Genomic DNA, 12,843 nt, shown 5'->3' on the forward strand with positions numbered 1-12,843 from the left:
GAGGATGGTAAGTGCATTAGATGTCGTCAAGAAGAAAAAAATAATCGTGAAAGAAAAAATCCACCTGCCGCCCCCAAATTTTCTGGTATTTTTTCCATGTACGGGAATGATGATAGTAGTAGTCATGGAGATGGGACATTACATAATAATATGCATTTTGAAGAAATTCCCCCATACCTGAAAAATCTGAGTATTCTGGAAACGGCCATGATTTCAAAAATCAACATAATAACTAATAATAATAATAAACTAATGGTAACATCCTTAAATACGGCATGCTGAAAGGACGCGGCCATTCTATTGCATTTTATTCCACATGACATGAAAATTGCAAAGACTTTGCCAAGCCTCCCCAAGAAGTAGGAATTATATTGGCTCGAAAGAAAGGCGAGAATGGGGAAGTTTTGAAAGACTTTATTGTCAAACGAGATAATGTTGAACAGGCTTTGAAAGGGCTCGTCTTTGGTTTTCCACATGGTGGAATGCGTACTGCCTTTCCTAGTTCTAAAGTTTATGATGGACCAGATCATATTAACACACCTTTAAAAGGCAGGTATTTTCTATGGCTTCCCAACTCTTTTTATTTTGATGTTATAATTGACCGTGTAAGATTAGAGAATTTGCCTAATGATGGCCGTCAAATTTGTTCAGGTGTTCCAAATCTTGAATACAAAACAAAGGTTCGCAACTTGAATAAGAATTTGTCTGAAGGTCAACCAGGATTCTCAGATTTGGAAAATACACATTCAGGTGTTGTCTCACCACTTGAACCTAATGATGTTGATAAGAATCTTGAGAAACTTTTACAGAAAATTGTTGATGATGAAGAGACTGTACAAGATCTTGTACGCCTTCAAAGAGTTGGGGTGGCAGAAATAACAAGTGAAAAACGTGAACTTGTGCCTGAAAGGAAAACTTTTGTTTTTTTTGCAATGGCTTTTCCAACAATATTTATCAATGGTTCAGCAGACATAACCATTCCTCAACTAACAACCCCTGATTATCAAGAGTGGGTGGATCGTATCTACCACTGCGGTGGCAACCGTGAGAGCTCCCATCCAACACTTCGATTTTTTCTTTTAAACCTTGGCCTAAGGGAAAGGGCTTTAAACCAAGGTTCATTTATTGTTGCACAACAACTTCATGACGCACATCTTTCTGTTGAAGAATTACGTGAAAATTTAGAGAATAATGATACGTGTTGGTGCTAAGTTTGCTAATAGTGATCCATATTGGCGAGACAGGAAAATTGAACTTGACAACCTTGCTTTGTTTAGAAAGATTGGATATGGGGACCTTCCAGCCTACTTTGACACAAACTCTATGGCTGAATACCACTGGGATCCCCTTAAGCAATTGCTTGCCAAGTATGAATCTGTTGTTAAAGGGGTACCCGTCGAGACTGTCCTTGAGTGCATTAATAATGATTTTTCATACTATCGTAAATTAGTTTTGTCGCATCTCCATATTGTCACCAAATACTTTGAGAGGAGGACCCTTAATTATTACAAAACTGTTGGGAAAGAACTATTTCAAACATCTGACATGTGGATTAGATATCAGTTTGCAAAAGGTCGTGGTGAGATTCATAGTCACGCTATTGTTTTTAGCGAATCGCACGCAAAGAAAATAGAAAATGCAATGGCTCTGATTACCGATGATGGAAAAGGTAATGTGAATACATCTGATGCAGCATTTGAACTCCATAGTTTACTTCAAACTGATTTACAAAATACAGAAGATTTTCACTCTCCTAATTTTGTATCTATGCACCCTGCAGGTGGCCATGAAGGAATTGACGAGAATGGCAAAAGGGTCTGGATCCCCAACAAATCTGAATGGCCCAAGCCTGATGGAGATTATGAACCTCCAGATTATAATCCTTTGTCAGAAAAACTCTCTGACCACTCAAGCCAAGAATCCATGAGAGATTTTCATATTGCTTTGACAAATAAGGCGGGCTTGCATAAGTGTAATAATACTTGCTTAAATGTGAAGTCTGACGGTGCTAAAGCAAAATATTGTCGTTTCCATTTTGGTAAGTTTGATATCGAAAATAGAACTTCAGAAGGAAAAGAAACTCATCCTTTCCATTCACTAATAACACCAGGAGAACATCCACGTTTTGAAGGCAACAGAGATCATTCTTTTCTGATATCTCATGTCAAAACACGACTGTTAACATGGTTAGCCAACTCAGACACGCAAGCCATCATTGATCAAGACTTAATGGCTCTGTTGAGATACATCACTCAGTATGCTTGCAAGAGTGCCAAATCTACAGACGATTTTATTCGTCTACATAAACATTTATTAGATGTTAATAGTGATGTTGCATCTGTAAGAAGTATTGCCCAACAATTAATTTTAAAAATTATTGGATTGATTGATATGCCAGCAGCTGCTGTTGATTTTCTGAATTGTGGGGGTCGTTTATTTCATTGCACTCGACAGATCAGGAGAATTATTGGTCTTAGTGGTTTTCGTGCAATAAATTCAAAGTTTTCCGATGGGGATGCAACAAAAGAAACACCTCTAGAAAAGTTTTTGAGTGAAAAACGTCGAACACGTTATCCCAATATGACTTTGTATAATTGGGCTCAAATTTGCGTTTGCACCCCTAAGTGTTCCAAAAACCATGTTCCTGTTTTTACTGGGATTCCGACTCTTCCCATATGGCCACTAGAAGAGGATTATTGTAAGGGTCAATTAATGATTCACTCGTTGGGAACATGGGAAAATGTAAATGACCTTAAGAACGGGAAAGACTCATTTTTAGAATCATTCAGGGAGTTTTTAGAAAGTGACCTATGTCCTATGATTGTGAAAGAACTTATCATAAAAGCAAAATCAGAGCATGACCAAAAGCTAGAAAGGGATCGTCAAAGAGCAAAGAAGAGGAAAAACCTTGATGTTGATGATAGCTCTATTGACCACGAATCTGGATCTGAAGATGAGTTTGAGAATGAAATCAGAAACGAACATGAATTTTTAAGATACTTGGCTGAAAATAGACCCCAAGATTTTGAAGATTTGAATGCTTTTAGAGATCTGCCTGATGGTGGAGAAGGTTTTGATTGGCATCAGTATGCAATTGAATCTTTTGGAGGTGGTTGGCCTGATAATGCTTCAGATTGGCTAGAAAACATCTCAAAGGTGGCAGCTGCACAGCAACAAGCTCAAAATCAGAATTGTGATTTGCCACCAAATATTGATTTATTGAAGGCTAATGCTCTTCAAAGAGTAATAATAGCTATTAACATTCTTAATATTATGTCTGTTGTGAATAATGGACACCAAAATAAAGGGCGTCTCTTAGTGCAGGGGACAGCTGGAAGTGGTAAAACATTTACAATTGTTGCCTTGACCTATTTGTCGCGAAGAATTTGCAATCGAAACAATGCTGTAATGAATTTAGCACCTACTGGAGCAGCATCTATTCTCCTACCCTTAGGACGAACTGTTCACTCAACAACAATCATCCCAAGAGTGAAGAAAAAAGAAGCCAAAACATAGCAGTTAACTGATAAGCCATTGTATAGCATATCTCTCACTGCCTTACGTGAACTAACTGGTAGCACTCTGGAAGGTAATTCTATGAAATTGATGACCTTGAATTTAGATGAAAGAGGTATGTATAGTCATCGTATGTTAGCATGGTGTAGTCAACGTTTTAAGGAGGCAACATGTGATTTTTTCAACAACTTTGGTGCAATACCAACTGTCAATTTTTTTGGAGATTTAGGGCAGCTAGGTCCAGTTTATTCTCATGATTTGCATGTTGAGCCATTATCCTCAGACGCCCCAGATAAGCTTGCCGGTTATGGAATCTATCGTACATTTTCACATTGTATTCTGTTAAATAAAACTATGCGACAAGGCCCAGATCAGTTGTCTTTTTTAGAAATGTTGCTGAGAATCAGAGAGGGTAAACTCAATTTGAATGAATGGGAGACAATAAATTCAAGATATGAAGGTGAGCTTCCTGAAAGTGCCAAAGAGGGATTTAGATCAGACACATGTTTGACCGTTATAGAAACGTGGCAAGAGGTAAATGTTGAGAACCACAATAAACTAGCTGATTTGGGGATCCCTGTTGCTACTATACCAAGCAAAGGAAAAGGACGTCATCACACTCAATCTGTTAATCAGATGGGTCAAATTCCTGCAACCTCTCACATTGCTGTTGGAAGTCGTGTGCTTTTGACTAAAAATCAGCTAAGCTTAAGACCTCTTGGATTGAATAATGGAGCAATTGGTAAAGTGATTGCAATATTATATGCTGAGGGAGAAGCACCTCCATCATTTCCAGAAGCAGTTGTTGTAGATTTCCCAAGATACAAAGGCCCAAGCTGGCTTCCAGAACACCCAACATGGGTTCCTATACCTGTCAATGAAGCACGTTGTGATACTAACTGTTGCTCTAGAAGGGGGTTGCCCTTGATGCCTGGTTATTGTATACCTATATCAAAAAGCCAAGGTATGACAATAGGTCCTAATGAGCCATGTACTCATATTCGGATAAAGTTAAATAAAGAGATTTTTATGGAGAAGCTTAACCTTGGCATAACTTATACAGCCCTCAGTAGGGCATCTAAACTAGAAAATGTTGCTTTGGTCGAAAAAGTGCCATATGATAGGCTTAATTATATCCATAATCATCCATGGATGCCACGAAGAAGGGAAGAAGAAGAAAGATTGAAAATTTTGAGCGGCGAGACTCTTCAAACATTTGGCCATTACAGCGATTTGAATACCTACAGAGAACTATTATGTGAATTTGATCGCTTTGTCAATGATGGTCTAACATGTTTTCAAGACCGTTGATCACATTGCCTCAACATCGTTTCAGGCCATCGTAATGCTTTTTTTATGCGATTGTTAAATTTTCTGCTAAGCATAGAAAGGCGTTTTCAATTACATGTTTTACAAATAAGACTGATAAAACCTTAAAAAGTTAAGACAACAATATTATAACTTAATTTACTCAGCATTAAAACAGAGATGTAAGACCTTTTGACAATGCATGATATTTTCAAATGTTACTGTCATGAATGGAACAATTGAAATAAAAATTAGAAAATGGGCAGAAGAAAACTAAAAAATCAATAAAGAACAATCAGGTTTTAGAGAAAAAAGATCCACAAACGACCAACTTTTTATAATCACTCAAAAAATTACAGAAGCCTTCAATCGAAGAAACAGCATAGACGCAATATTTATAGATTTCGAAAAATGCTTTGACAAAATATGGAAAAAAGGTCTTCTCTATAAACTTAATTCACTGAACATTTCAAATAAAAACCTCAACATCAGAGATAGAATTCTGAGTATCTCAATCAAGGAACTATTAAAACAATTAAACATGGGAAAATGAAGGCTCTAAATCAACTCAAAAAAACGTTAATTCGGCAACATTTTGAAGGATAAGAATCATCTAAGCTCAATTTTTCTTCTTTTGGAAAGGAACTGTTAAAACATGTAATTGAATTTGTCTCACTATCATTAGTTTAAATCAAGGCTGTTCTGTCTGTCAAGCTGCAAATGACTTTAAGTTGATGATTGATGGATGTTGATAGTTGTTTCCATCAATGGTGGATGTTGATAGTTGTTTCCACCCTCTGGTGACATGTTGAAAGTTGTTTGTCACTCACAGAGATAATACCTATGAATGTTGATAGCTGTTTTCATAGTGGTATCGCTAGTCTATACCACCCTGAAACATGTTGATAGTTGTTTGTTTCAGGGGTACATCAGCTGATGCACTCTTGTCCCTTTGATCCAGTAAGTGTGGAAAACTCAGTGGGGTGGGGCTCGAAATATCTAAGTTTGATTTAGACGCAATAATCTTTCTAGAAGTGAACAAGTGTTCAATATAATATTTTCATCTAAGTTGATCCCACCAAGGTTTGAGAGATCAATTTGAAACACACGTAGCTTCAATAAAATATCCTGGCATTTTCTTTGGTAGCATCTAAAAGCGAACCAATTTTGTCCCTCTTTAATGCGAATTGTCTACCTGGGTACATAAATATGTTTTGTGGGGTGAATTTCGTCACAAAGATCGTCACAGCAGGAGGTATCTTACTGGATCATAGAGACAGGGTATCAAAGTCAAAAACAGCTAAACAGTCTTGTACCCTAAAAATCGTTTCGTTGTAGTTATATTTTAATTTTAGGGTGGGATGCAAATCCCTGATCTGCATCACAATCCTAAAGTAGCTATTAGTTCTATTTAGGTTTGAAAATGACGGGTAGTAATGGGTTCGTCCGATTTTTGACTTTTTGATCCACCGAGTTATTTTGAATGGGATTTCGTCTGAAATGACAAACATCATGCCCACTTTGAGGATTTATGTCCGGAACAGCAAAAAAATGGAAATTTTTGATTTCATCTCAAATTTTGTCAAATTTCTCAAACCTAAGTAGCTATTAGTACTTCGAAAAGTAGTCATTGGTGTGACACATTGGCCCCTAGGGTTCGGATATCCGGTATTGACCGGAAGTGAAAATATTCAAACCCCACGTATGAATTTTGATGGCATTTAACGTGATAACGTCCGATTTGGCGTAACTCGTTAGGTTTAGGTTTGAGACGAATTTTTCTGGAATCCAAGTATGTTGTATCGCAACGTCGTTTTAGACTGCTCTTTATTTTTGATTTCCGGATTTTCATTTACGGGGTAGTATGAGTCAAAATTTGCGATACTCACACCCTAGAACCACTTTTTTACGTAGAATTCACTGGTATAATCAGATTTTTCATAAATTGAAAATTTTTTTTTCAAATTTCCCTAAACCTAAAAGTAGCTGTAAGGTCGAATAGGTTGGTCACCTTCCTAATTATCTCAGTTCTTTTTGAAACAATTTAAGCAATTGAAACTTTGTGAAAATGTGGAATAATGATCACTTTTCAAAGCTACAGCGCTAATTTGCCATTTATTATTGAATTATTATTTTTAAGTTGTGTTAAAATTTCTCAATTTTAGTAGTAATTAGTTCGAAAGCTAGGTTTGGACCAAAGATTTTTCTTTTGTTTATGGAACAATGAATTTCTATCCGCTTTCTTTGATCTTTATTTTGACGCATCTTTGCATCATTTAAGAGTCATTTATCGCGAAATTTTAAATTTCGGATTTGATATGAGACCTCAAAAAACAATTAACCTAAAATAGTGTTTAGTTCTCATAAGGTCTGGACTTTGAAATATTCCTCTTTTCTTTTAAAATCAAGTCTGTGACAAGCTTAGTCTACATAATTTTTAGTTCCGTAGGCTTTGTTAAAAAATTCCGTTCAGATTGTCGAACTCCCAGCTACTTTAGGTTTAAGATCTATCGAGCTTATGGCTATTTTAGGTTTCAGAATTTTGTAATTCTAAAATAGTGTTTAGTTCTCATAAGGTCTGGACTTTGAAATATTCCTCTTTTCTTTTAAAATCAAGTCCGTGACAAGCTTAGTCTACATAATTTTTAGTTCCGTAGGCTTTGTTAAAAAATTCCGTTCAGATTGTCGAACTCCCAGCTACTTTAGGTTTAAGATCTATCGAGCTTATGGCTATTTTAGGTTTCAGAATTTTGTAATCCTAAAATAGTCGTTAGTTCTCATAAGGTCTGGACTTATCATTTCTAAATGAATTGAAGAATCATGCATTAGTTAACTCCCGGTATAAGTGAACTCGAATAAATAGGTTTGTCATTTTGTAAAAATATTACTATGTTGATATAAAATTTTTGACCAAATACGGTTAAAAATATTTTTAAAAACGCACGGCATTGAAAATATAGAAAATTACAAATATTGTTCTTATAACAATGTGCCTGACATTAATTTTAAGAATCTTTCGTTACATATTGTCGTCCCCGCGGGAATGAAGTCGGGCTGAAATTTTGGATATTAGGGTGTATCCGATATTATTAATTAATTATTAACTTAAGTGTCTCCGTTGCATTTCTACATCCTTGCCAAAAAAGATTGAAATAAATTGCGATCTTCAGTGCTATACATGATGATATTTTTAATAGAAAAGCTTTTGAAAAAATAAATCTTTGTTGTTTATTTTCTTGTCTAACAATTTTTTCATATGACAAATTTTTGGTTGCAAACAAAACACCTATCTTAAGGGAACTAATTTTCGCAGAACTAGTTTTTGCCGAAATTCTTTCATTTTCTTAGGGATTTTTGGAAATTCTCGACAAAATTGCATTTTGCGGAAATAATTTTCGCGCTTTAACACCCAAAACCTCGAAAATTAGTTCCCGCGAAAATAAGTTCTTGCGAAAATTAGTTCCCTTAAGGTTAATCTCTTTTTTTCAAATTTAACTCTTTCAATTCCGCACCAGCTTATTTCGATCCATTTCGAACGATTTCTTTCGGCTGCCGTAAATTTTTTTAAGGAACTAATTGAAAACAGTGGGAGCACACTATAGCCCTTGAAATGAGCTTTTCAACGAACCCAAACATTACCTATTTTGCTTTCTTTAAGACCGAGATATTTCACTTTAAAGTTTACGATTTTCAATTTTTCGGAATTTCGTGGTATAGAAAGAGTTAAGATCAAGTCTTTGAAGCATAGTCTACATACTTTAGGTTTTTCGATTTATCGAACTTATAGATATTTCAGGTTCCAGATTTGTCTAATCCTAAAATAGTCTTTAGTTCTTTTTTACGGAGAGATGGCCAAGTGGTCTGAGGCGTCATTGCCATAACCCAGGGGTTCTAGGTTCGAATCCCCTCTCCTTCCCAAGTTCTGTTCAGTTCATAGCAATAGCCGAGCCGCCAGGCCGTGGACCCCGTGAAAACAATCGAAAGGCTGTCTAAAAGTCCTAGATTACTGAGCTATCCACGTAAAATAACGACTCTAGTTCTCATAAGGTCTGGACTTCAATCATTTCTACATGATTTGAATCATTTCTACGTAATTTTAAGGTTTTAGAATCATGTATAAGTAAACTCCCAGAAACAAGCTTATGTTTTAAAGGATGGGTAGTATGAGACTTAATAGATAAAATTAAAATTTCAGGTTTCTTAGGAAAGAAGAAAGATTAAAATTAATATACCTTTGATAGAATGAATATTTCCTTTATATAAGCAATATTTCAGTAATTTTATATAATAATATAAAATCAGTAAATATTTCATATTAAAAAAAAAATCAAAATCTATTCCAAAAACTATATAGCCAAAAAAAAATTGGAAAGCACAAAAGTACGAGGTTGTTAATGTGTATATGTTTAAACTACAAAAGACATAATTTCCCAGTTCAACTATTTAGTTATGTCAAGGTGCAAGGCAACACAAAAGTCTGCTGGAATTTCCACCAGCAAAAGCCAACTCAAAGTGGTGTTTGAACAGAAGATGACTTCAAATTTCGAGACTACAGAATCTACTTTTTGGAATACAGCAATATGTGAAAATAAGATGTGAGATATTTACATACTATTTACATTTATTATCCCATGCGTGTAAATAAGAGCATTTGATTGGTTTCTTGTTTCTATTTTGTGACGTAACGTCAAAAAGAAGACGCTAAATTGTCAACAAAACAGTTAAGTGACGTCAATTTTGCAAATATATACCCTCCACGGAAGCTATATATTCGAAAATATTGGACAGTAAAGAAGCCAATCAAATGCTCTTATTTACGCGCGTGGGATAATAAGATAAAATCTGATGCATGGATTTGACAGGGAAAAAAACGTTTATGAATGAATTTTGTTTTGCAGCTCCCTTGAGCGGCGATAAAACATGCGTGCTTCGTCCAACATTCTATTGAATGCCCTGTGATTATCGGTTGTATCTTCTTTCTTGTATCGCTTGATCATATAGCGCACAATTTGATAAGCATCCTGTGCGGCCATCTTCACATCAAATCCTATACGATGTTCGTCAAGAAGGGAACCCCATTGGGAGGAAATAAACTTCATATTTTGTATCATTGATCGGGATATGTACAGTAACTTTAGTGTCAACGAGCGACTGACTTTAGTTTGATGCCAGTCGGCTTTCCTTTCTTTTCCGTCGATGACCGCCTCCAATTCTTTAAGGTCTTTCACTAAATGGGTTTAAAGAAAAACTTTTATTTGAATTTGTTTATTAAAACTTTTTCATTATCTTGACTATTGTCAAAAAAAGTATTCATAAAAGAATCAGAAAATCCTTTTTTCTGTATGTGAACAGCTTCATACATAGTCAACAATGAAAATGTGGGCATCCTGGGCAGATAAATGGGTTGATGAAAAGAAAATGAATTTAAGACTGTAAAACCCTTCACTTACAAGCTTTCTTTTTGATCAACTCTTTGGCGTCACTTGGTCCTAGGATAGATAATTTTTTTATTGTTTTACAAGTGTTGGAAAAATAAATGTTATTGAAATTAGTTACTTAAGATTACAAGTTTACAAACACAAATTTATTGATAATAAGAATAAGTAGAAGACCCTCGAAAGAAGGAAGGAGTGAAGTTAAACAAAAAGATCTATCCAATGATGAATAGACAAATATAGGTAAAAATCAATAGAACTCTTACTATGAACATGATTTCCAGCTGTTTCGTCATCAATATCTTCCGTTACAGTGTCGGCCTCGTCGAATACACTCACATTTGAGGCTAAATAAAGGAACAACCCTTTTGTGTTAGAGGCAGGTTATTAGCACTTTCTCGCGAAAGAATAGTGTGAATATTAATAAGTCTGGGTGTAATATATTGACTACATAAATCATTTGAAAAACTTGAATGACACTTTGTAATGTAATAAAAAACATTTTATTTATTACAAACAACCCCAGTGTAAAAACGGCCTAAAATAGAACTAATTTGTATATATCAGCGCAATAAAAGGGTAAAAGCTTAAATATACTTACCATAGTTTTCCACATAATATTGGACTTCCTCGCACGACACATCGCATTTAGAAACCAGGAAGAACTTGTACGCAGCCGGCTCTAACACATCCATGACATAATCGAGTTGCGTATCAGGAAAGTGATTCCTCATGACTATGGGAATGTGCTCCCGGAGCTCATCATTAAGCGATACTAAATAAAATGAGGCAAAAACATAAAACGTCGAATTTTTAAATTCAGAATCAAACTGTCTTTAAGTTTTCTTTCCAGCATTGACTGGCACTTTTGAGTGAATCATCTTCAATTTGTCTAATTATAGAAAAAATCAAAACAAAAAGTACCAAGTACGTGTACGAAGTGATGATGAATATTTATGTTTTATGCATCTTAGATATAAGGATAGATAGACAATTTCACGTTTCTATTCTCTTCAAAATAGAGGCATCAAAAGGCTGAATAAGTAATAAAAGATGAACGTACCGAAATGGAAGTAACCAAGATGATGCTTTAGAACTTGTTTTCCATCAGAAAAATGATGTGTTCTTTTACGATGGTAAACATCATGTCGTCTATAACTTTGTGTTTTTCCTTCAGCTATCTTGACCAAAGCATTTTTGATAATTGGCCATTCTTTATCAAAATCGTCTTTAGTAAATTTGGATAGTCGCCTATGGAGTTTTTTCAACAAGTTGTCAGACATAGGTTCTTCTATAATAGTTAAATAATAAATGTTTCAAAATGTGAGTTAAAATGAAAAAAAAGATTACAGCTATAGAATTGAACTTTCGGGAAGAGAGTGATTAAAATGAAAATTTATAGACTTCAATAATACTCTTAAGGCCTAAAATGCCATAATTACTAGTTTCAATTTTGACGAAATTTTACAGATATCCTACTTTTCAGATAATTTTTGCAGTAATCCTATGTACTCGCAAAAGATTGTACGCCCAAAGTATTCTAAGTACTTACCATGAAGCAAATCACTAAAAACTAGCTCCTCTTCAGTTGAGTGTCCAGGAAAATCTGAAAAAAGACAACTTTAATTATAAAATGTGAAAAGGAGATGAATTATTGGGATGTACTAAAAACAAAAAGGCGGCGTTGTTTTCAAGATGAAAAGAATGTTGTCACAATATATATGTCACCTTTTTTACTTTTGATTTCAAGGTACGCAAATTGTTAAAAGTAGTTATTAGTAATAGATTTTAGGATTGAAGACTTTTTTACTTTTATTTTCAAGGTACGCAAATTGTCAAAAGTAGTGATTAGTATGAGTTTTTAGGATTGAAGATTTAATGTTAAATCTTCAATCCTAAAACCTCATACTAATCACTACTTTTGACAATTTGCGCACCTTGAAATCAAAAGTAAAAAAGAAGCCAGAAGTTTATGTTATTAACTGTCAGAAAAATAGAGAAACAGTGCTGAAAAGTTAATTTTAAACTTGTCGAAAAAAGAAGTAACAAAATGACATATGTATTGCGAAAGACAAATTGTGGAGTTGCCAAATTCGAACATTTACAAACAATCTTATAATGTAATAAGAATGCATCATAAATGATTACCTTTGTTTCCAGCCGAAACTGATTGTGAGTCAGTCGAAGTACTGGAATTGTCGTCACCTTCGACAGCTGAAATAAAAATCGTTGTATAAATTTTTAAATATATAAAAAGAAAAAGGCGTTGTTTTCAAGTTTGAAAAGATGATGTTGTTATTGTTAAATCCTCAATCCTAAAAACTCTCACTAATCACTACTATTGACAATTTGCTTACCTTGAAATCAAAAGTAAAAAAATGACATATGTATCGTGAGATAAATTGCGGAGTTGCCGAATTCGAACGTTTACAAACAATCTTATAATGTAATAAAAATACATCATATATGATTACCTCTGTTTCCAGTTGAAACTGATTGTGCGTCAGTCGAAACCGCTTGTGCAGAGGAAATGTCACCCTCTAAAAATTCAACTTCGTCAGCTGAAAATAAATTGTTGTAAAAA

At 34.7% G+C, this 12,843-nt stretch overlaps 3 protein-coding genes across 3 annotated transcripts; 2 read left to right on the forward strand and 1 right to left on the reverse strand.

The window, feature by feature from the left end:
* Positions 1-1,323: 1,323 nt before the first annotated feature.
* On the forward strand, positions 1,324-3,516 carry LOC136819825 (uncharacterized). Its single transcript, XM_067076069.1, has one exon. It carries the CDS (start codon positions 1,324-1,326, stop codon positions 3,514-3,516), a length of 2,193 nt encoding a protein of 730 aa, XP_066932170.1.
* A 90-nt stretch (positions 3,517-3,606) lies between these two features.
* Positions 3,607-4,827, forward strand: LOC136819834 (ATP-dependent DNA helicase PIF1-like). Its single transcript, XM_067076078.1, has one exon. The coding sequence runs from the start codon at positions 3,607-3,609 to the stop codon at positions 4,825-4,827; it is 1,221 nt and encodes a 406-aa protein (XP_066932179.1).
* Positions 4,828-9,116: 4,289 nt separating this feature from the next.
* Positions 9,117-12,817, reverse strand: LOC136819816 (uncharacterized). The gene is made up of 8 exons (XM_067076060.1): positions 12,734-12,817; positions 12,408-12,473; positions 11,812-11,865; positions 11,323-11,550; positions 10,861-11,034; positions 10,526-10,606; positions 10,275-10,313; positions 9,117-10,051 (listed from the first exon to the last, which is right to left on the reverse strand). Exons 4-8 carry the CDS (start codon positions 11,540-11,542, stop codon positions 9,699-9,701), a joined length of 867 nt encoding a protein of 288 aa, XP_066932161.1. The 5' UTR covers positions 11,543-11,550; positions 11,812-11,865; positions 12,408-12,473; positions 12,734-12,817; the 3' UTR covers positions 9,117-9,698.
* Between the last annotated feature and the right edge of the window lie 26 nt (positions 12,818-12,843).

Source organism: Clytia hemisphaerica, unplaced genomic scaffold, assembly GCF_902728285.1.
Source record: "Clytia hemisphaerica strain Z4C2 unplaced genomic scaffold, Clytia hemisphaerica genome assembly, whole genome shotgun sequence".
NCBI lineage: Eukaryota > Metazoa > Cnidaria > Hydrozoa > Leptothecata > Clytiidae > Clytia > Clytia hemisphaerica.

Bases quoted from the DNA above. Each gene is read 5' to 3' on its own strand.
- LOC136819825 (XM_067076069.1), top strand. From the start codon at position 1,324: ATGGCTGAATACCACTGGGATCCCCTTAAGCAATTGCTTGCCAAGTAT.
- LOC136819834 (XM_067076078.1), top strand. From the start codon at position 3,607: ATGACCTTGAATTTAGATGAAAGAGGTATGTATAGTCATCGTATGTTA.
- LOC136819816 (XM_067076060.1), bottom strand. From the start codon at position 11,542: ATGTCTGACAACTTGTTGAAAAAACTCCATAGGCGACTATCCAAATTT. The intron at 10,314-10,525 runs GTAAGAGTTCTA...TATCTATCCTAG, and splicing joins AGCTGGAAATCATGTTCATA to GACCAAGTGACGCCAAAGAG. The intron at 10,052-10,274 runs GTAAGTGAAGGG...AAACCCATTTAG, and splicing joins GTTGATCAAAAAGAAAGCTT to TGAAAGACCTTAAAGAATTG.